This window comes from Populus nigra, chromosome 3 (genome assembly GCF_951802175.1).
Source record: "Populus nigra chromosome 3, ddPopNigr1.1, whole genome shotgun sequence".
NCBI lineage: Eukaryota > Viridiplantae > Streptophyta > Magnoliopsida > Malpighiales > Salicaceae > Populus > Populus nigra.
The window spans coordinates 26748667-26756086 of record NC_084854.1 but is presented as its reverse complement, the minus strand read 5'-3'; the positions used below and the strand labels follow the sequence as shown (position 1 = coordinate 26756086).

The window sequence follows — 7420 nt, the reverse complement described above, 5'->3', positions numbered from 1 at the left end:
TCCCGTCAAAGATTTATATTGCCTGCAACATCTTCTCTCCCTTAGCAGTCACTGCTGATTCTATGGTTTTAAAAACCTAGAACTTCACATCAATCCCTCTATGAAACAATGGCAAAAGCATTCAAGCTTATATTTGCAGAGTCATTGTTGCTTAAATTGTTAAATAGGTACCTAGCTCTTTTTTTTTTTTAATTATTTCTTCGTAAGGTATTGTAAGCTATTCTCTTATATTTGATCCTATATTCCTAAATTTTCAGTTCCTTGGTTTACCTTTTGATCCCTGTATTATGTTGGTTTTGAACAAAAACTCATAGAATACCTTAAATTTTATTCATTAGGTTTGATATTGGTTCTCTCTATGTGTTGAGCTCCTCTAACTTATCTTGGTTTTGCTACACACAGTGTTTGCCTCATCACTTCCATTATTGGCATGGGTGGGTTCGGCAAATGAGTTACAAAGGTATCTATCAATGTCTTATCATTAGTTTTGTGGTTTGAGACAATTGTTTATGTAATTTTAACCACACCAAACTGCCCTCATGAAAAATGTTTCGATTGCTTTATCAGTGAGGCATAAACAAGAATTATATCCATGAAAATTGAGTTCTAATGGGAAAGATATCCAAGTCCATTTATTCAAAGCGTTTGCTCGTATTTGTGGTTTAGTTTTGTAAGTATGAGAATAGGGCAGCATATTGATGGAGTATGAATGTCTTTCTTGGGTGATCGATAATTTAAACTTTGATATTTTCACACTTATTTTGATGGATGAAAATTGAAAGTCCTCACAATCGCTAATGAAAGGAAACATGCTGTAGGTGTTGATGTTCGTCCATGGCAGCATGGTTTTTGTCAATGACAACATGGTTCTGGTCAATGGCAATTCATCAACATGTCACGGCAAACAACGATGACACCTGTATCTCCGGTAGAGGTTAGCTGGCCAACAAGAAGGGATAAATAGATTTAAAGATGGGTTCCATTTGAGTTAAACCAAGTAAGTTTCAACCTCTTAGTTAAAGTAATGGGTTGCTTAATTATTAATTTTGTATTTGCAAATGTGATGAGATGGCTGAGAGGATGATGACTGTGTTACTGACCATAATTGTAGGCTAAAAAGGGCAGGAACTATTGTTTGGAGAGCAATGGAAAATACATTCAAAGAGTCATCGTTGCTTAAATATTCTTAAGTTGGCAACATTTAATTTATCCTTTTTTTTCTGTAAGCCTTTTCTCTGTTCTAAGCTTCTATGGCTTATTTTGGCTTCGCTACATGCAGTGTTTTGCCCCATCACTTATTCGATGGGCATGGGTGGGTTCGGCAAACCAGGTGCATATCCATTGTGCCCTCCCGCTGCAGTCAAGGATGCTGGGGATCAGGGCACGAGACTATAAAATTAGGGATATTGCAGCCCAAGTGCCCACCTCGTTGTTTTTTACAATAATCTTTGATGAATTCAGAAAAGCATTAAGTCAATGAAATTCTGATATAGTAGACAATGACAACCATGGCAATACTTAACAGAAGAGAAGAACATTAGATAGATCGAATTCTATAAAACAAACAATAGCAGAAAGAAGAGTCTGAGACCAGACTACTGGATCTTCATTTGTTTGTCCATGCTAAGATACCTTCAGATCTTGTGAATAAATCATATGAAATTTCTATTCATTGAGAGATAACATGCTAAGATCAAACACTGTGTTCCAATTGGGCAACTTGTCCTCAAAAAGCATACCTTATCCTGAAAAAGCATCTTGTTTTGTCCAGTCCGAATACCCCACAAGATTCCATAGGATAATAGCATGATTAAAGTTTCCTTAATTTGAAACCTGCCATAATTAACCATTGACTCCATTGCAAAGCAACCTAGTCCACTGTTTTAGACATTCACCAGCTAATCCCAAGGCATTTCATGACGCCCAACTAGTAATTAGGTTTCATAAAATCAGAATGGCTCGTCTATTGTACAGGAGCAAGTGCATGGACGGCATGGAAATCGAGACTACCTATGAGCTGTAAGAGCCGGTAATTAAGTGAAACACTTGAGTTCCCTTTTCTTCTTGCATGTGAAGGTACTGCAGTTTTGCCCAACCTTCTAGAAAGATGCTTTAAATCATGGTTAGTTATAAGAACCAACCATCGACCGACTTGAACCGAGACCTGAAACTCAAATTTCTAACATCGCTACATACAAGTTTCACCTCCAAAACTAAAGGCTTAAATGCGATGGATATCACTAAATAATTAACCAAAGACGTAAACGTGCCGACCAAATTTGATATATTCCTCTGACCGACAGACTTGTCCAACCCTTATCTTAACCAAAACGCAAGCTTGAACAAACTGAAAAGGAACAGGAAAGACCATATAACTATACCTAAGCACCAAAACCTTAACCTCAGCTACAAGCAACACAATCTTCTTTTCTTCTCCACTGAAGGAACAGCTTGATGACTTTCCAAAACCCCCTCATGAGCCTAATAATTAATTTTGCTAGTACTACTACTTTTAAGTGTGCCAACACATGCAACTGATCAGTCAAGGAGAGATTCTGCGCGCGTGCTCTGAAGAGAGTGTTCGCCTACTAACTAAATATGTCATCACCCGCCGATTATCATCATGACACTTCACAGGCCTCCTACCTACTCCTGAGTGTTAAAAGTGTCTTGTCGCCGCCGTGTCTTATTGTCTTGGGACTTTAAAAGAGGCTCCTAAAAATCAAAGTACAATCACAATATTTTCACACAGAAGCTGCCTCAAGAGAACTCCTCTGTATATATAACAACAAAACCTGCCTACCTCTCCTTCACTCCCTTTTTCTCCACTTTGCTAACAAGTTTTCTCTTGATCCTATCATCATGCGGAATTTTAAGAAATTTTATCTAACCTTCTTTGGCTTGCTTCTAGTACTACTCTCCCTACTCTTGTCCTAGGAGAATGCACACGTGGTGCATTGGAAGAAGAAGAAAGCAATAAATCTGAGGCCTTGAAATACAAAGCCGCAGCAATTGCTTCTATCTTTTTATTGCCAGTAAAAAACTTGGAAATAGCTGTATGATTCTTCTATCTTCTTATAGTTGCAGTTGGTCCTTTCCTTTTTACTCCTACAATTACATGAAATCAAACAAAAACCTATTAGTCAATGGAAGTGACAAAGACATAGCATTTAATCATATTTAAAGCTCTTCACCTGTCCGTTACATCGCATGATATTGAAATAAATTTGATCTGTTAACAAAATAAATAATATTGTAGAGAGAAAGAAATAGATCTCTTCGTGAAGAAATGAAGCTCGACCCAAAAAGAGCACAATGAGGTGTGTGCTACGTGTCCACGTGGCATTCTTAGAAAAAACAAAAGGATGGCTGGTGGTTGCACGAGGGTGTGAAAGAGCTGCGTATAAAAGAAAGAAGTGGCAATAGCAAAGAACTAGATCATTTTCTGGTGTTCCATCAATTGTTTTTAACAAAATCAATGTACAAGCGATTAGTAACATATCTTTTTTTCCAATAATTAAGGAGGTAATATATTTTATCCATCCAAATTAGCATTTAACTTAGATTAACTAATCACATAAAATTATGAAAATTAATTTTTAATTAATTAAATATTAAATGAATTAAAACTTAGAAAAAAAAACCTATTCGAGTTAACATAAATTAATTTATTAAACTCAAAATTCAGGTTCTGAAATCATAATAATTTTATAAAAAATAAATAAAAATCATTATATTTTCAATCAATTTAATTTTAAAAAATAAAATAAAAAAATTAATTAAAAAAATATTCAAGCTAACCAGGTTAGACCCAATTGTTGCTCTGTCTTTGTCACTCCCATTTACTAATAGGTTTTGGTTTCATGACCTAAAATTGCCGGAGTATCAGGCCATCTGCAACTATAAAAAGATACAGATATTTCCAAGTTTTTGTCTGGCATAAAGGGATAGAGAATGATTGTTAAGGAAAGATCTTGACTAGAGAATGTGTTTTCAAAAAATCTTCTCTGATAATGGTTATGGTTTTGTAGCTCTATTTTGCCATTAAAGATCGATCAACTTGCAGAGTCTGCCATGAGACGATCTGCAAAAGAAAAGGTTTTATACTAGCAATAAGTTGTAACCATGAAGGATTAGTTTGGAACATCAGCTTTTAGCTTGTAAAATTAATGGAGCAAGGAATGGGAAAAAAAAATGGTCATTATAGAAAATTATACAAAATGATAGAATGAAGATTGTTTTTCGTATTTCTTTCCAAGATTACAGCAGTACTATATATATACAGTAAAAGAAATCAATATCTGCTGCTATTATTTCCAGCAGATTTCATATACACAGTAAAGATTGAATCCCAAGATTTCAGTCTTTTTTCATAATGCATGATCAGTGATAATAGCTTGTAAAGTTGACCCAAAATCTTCGGTTACAATAGTTCTTCAGTTACAGTTGTGGGTGAATCTGCAGTTACAGGTGTAGAGTTTGCAATTATGTACAAATTAACGCAGATGATTCGATAGTCCTTGAGATGTTTTATTGCTCAAAAATGCTAGAAAACATCTTAATATACATGAAAGAAGTAACAAATATTTGATTTGATGATCAACTAAAGTTTAAAATTTTATCAAAACAATAGACAAAGCTTTGGATTTGAATTTTGAAACTTTAATACCTAATTTATTTTTTCTAGACAATGAAGAAACAACGCCACCGAATTTAAAAAAGGTGTCATCGGAATTTTTCTGAATTCTTGGTCAAGTTGTGCACCATGCCCAGCCCAGGTGCATGAACCATCACTTTTATATCTTCTTTTCGATCCCTCAAGCATGCTTATTTTGAACAATAATCTATAGCATGATGACATTGAAATGCAGCCTTGAACAGATGTTTCGAGTCTTTTGACATTTAGACTCAGCAATTAACACGAGTTCACATGTTTTTGACAAGAGAATCTGCCATTTATTATAGCTTTTAAAGAATAAGTGCTACAAATATAATGTAGATACCATCCAATTGATTATTCTAGTTTAGGACGATCACAAAGGAATTGAAATCAGCTGAGCAATGAATTCAATAATTCAATTGCTATACATCTCTCAAATAATTAGAAAGCTTCACATGGGCTGTGGGATCTTTCTTCCTTTTCTTGAAATGTTTGGTGGCAGCTTTCAGCACTTTATTCCATCCCTGAATATATGTAGCAACCATTTATGATAATTAACATGGTCATTACAACACTAAACAATAAATAATCAAAGGGTTAAAAGTTAATAACAATAAAGAAGAAAAGGATGCACATTAAAGGATCTAGAAGGGGCATCCATTTTACAAACATTATGAAGGACAAAGAACTCTAAATCCTTGCCCTTCTATGGATCTTGTATAAATATTCTTCACATTTTTTTCTTTTAATCAAAACATTTTACTCAAACTGTCAAAGCCTATAAGGATACTAAGGACTTAAAATTTACCTTGGTAGCAAAGGGAACACAAGAAGTCTTAATTGAAGTTGGAGAGAACTCAGAGACCTTAACCTTATGCTTCCTTATCTTCAACTTACTAAGACTAACATTGAAGGCAGTTGTGCTGATAGCCATCTTCTTCATCATCATCTTCTTCTTCTTCTTGATGCTGGAGCTCAGTTTCTTGGAACCACTTCTGCTGCTGTTCTTGGTGTCCAATTCTGAGCCAAACCCAAATGCGATTTTTGTTGGACTAACCAAGTCCAAATCCATGGGGCTGTAATTTCTTGGCACTAAAGGAGACCATATTGAGCTCTGAGCGTAGTCGAAATCAAAGGCAGAGTTATCTGGGAACTTGAAGAGAAGCTCTTTTGACATCACTGGCTCTAAATATTCTACCACTTTACAAGAAATAAGCCGTGCTGTCTCCTCCTCCACCTCCTGCTCCTCCTCTTCTACTTGTTTCCTTTTCATTTTTGGAGTTGGATCTTTTTCTTTGTTTTGTGACCGTTATTTTTTGCAGTGTTTGAAATGAAGACCCAACTGTTTTAGGGACCAAAAGAGGTGACAAATGATGAACAGGACACAAAAAGTGACCGTTGCAAAAGAAAAGAGGTACATTAATTAAATTTTAGGACACTTTTTGTCCTTTCCTGCCCTTGGATCCACGGTAACCCGAGCTGTGTTTCATTTCAAACTAGAATAGTCGAATGGAGGATAACCAAAAGCGAATTTTGCACCTTCATGCAAGCCTTAAGGTTGACATTGTGAAAATAAAGAAGTATAGGGATCAAAGTAAAAATATTCTATATCTATATATTTTTTGACATTTTTCTCATTATCTTTGGGATTATTAGAGCTTTACCCCTCCTTATTGTAATACAATAATTAATGTTTGAGATTATGATATATGATATATTTTAAAATAATTTTTTTAAAATGTATTAAAATATTTTTTTTATTTTGATAACCGCACATTAAGACTATTAAAAAAACATTAAAAAAATTAATTTAATATTTTTTTAAGCTAAGAGGGATATTTAAGATGGTGGTAGTGGTTGTTTTTTTAAAAAAATATATTAAAATAATTTTTTTATTGTTTAAAATTCATTCATATCAAAACGATATAAAAATATATATCTTAAAATAAGAGATTTTTTGAAAAAAAATTGTGAAAACTCTGGTTAAAATACTATCCTAATCAAATAAATATCAGAAGTACTTTTAAAAAGCATAAGTTATGAAAAATACCCCGTTCATGTTAGTAATGTAGACATTAAAAATCTGATTGGCAGACCTAATTCCTCCATTGAACAAACCGACAAGTCCAAACCTACAACTAATTTTTCCCCCAGTTTCTTGTGCTGTGTGCTTTTGTCGAGTAATGTGGTATAAACAAGGCAACAATCAATTAGAATTTTATTTAAGATTGTTTCAAAAAACTCATGATACAGAGCAGTGGGTTTTTGACTCTTTACAGTACTAGAAAATGCAAAAGAGAAAATAGGGAAAATACAGAGCTGTGGGTTTTTGACTCTTTACAATATTAGAAAATATAAGAGAGAAAACAGGGGAAACACAGAGCGGTGGGTTTTGACTCCTCCATCACCACTACTATTAATTAATACATGGTTTGATTTATTCCATGATTCGGCTCTCCAAATGATGAACAGTGGTATTTTTGTTTTCGGGTGAAGCCCATTTGAAATGGGAAATGGGTGGGCTTTGGAATGGGTCAGATCCAGGCCCACACAAACACTGGAGGACTTGAATCACAAAGTGGATATATATCTTTGAAGCCAGTATATGTTGTTTTAATGTCTAGCAAGCATTTAAATTTGTATCATTCACAAATGCAAACACAGTGACAAAATTTATAAAATCTTAAAACAAACAATATTGTTTTGGATTAAACCGAGTGATCGATCAAATCAGTCATTTAAGTTTTATATCAGGTCATA

The 7420-nt window shown here is 34.3% G+C and overlaps 1 protein-coding gene and 1 long non-coding RNA gene across 2 annotated transcripts; one reads left to right on the top strand and one right to left on the bottom strand.

The window, feature by feature from the left end:
- On the top strand, nucleotides 1-1672 carry LOC133688094 (uncharacterized). Its single transcript, XR_009841105.1, has 4 exons — nucleotides 1-167; nucleotides 403-460; nucleotides 819-997; nucleotides 1112-1672. It is a non-coding gene; the product is annotated as an uncharacterized LOC133688094 (long non-coding RNA).
- Nucleotides 1673-4933: 3261 nt separating this feature from the next.
- On the bottom strand, nucleotides 4934-6040 carry LOC133688093 (uncharacterized). Its single transcript, XM_062107483.1, has 2 exons — nucleotides 5469-6040; nucleotides 4934-5184 (listed from the first exon to the last, which is right to left on the bottom strand). Exons 1-2 carry the CDS (start codon nucleotides 5931-5933, stop codon nucleotides 5083-5085), a joined length of 567 nt encoding a protein of 188 aa, XP_061963467.1. The 5' UTR covers nucleotides 5934-6040; the 3' UTR covers nucleotides 4934-5082.
- Between the last annotated feature and the right edge of the window lie 1380 nt (nucleotides 6041-7420).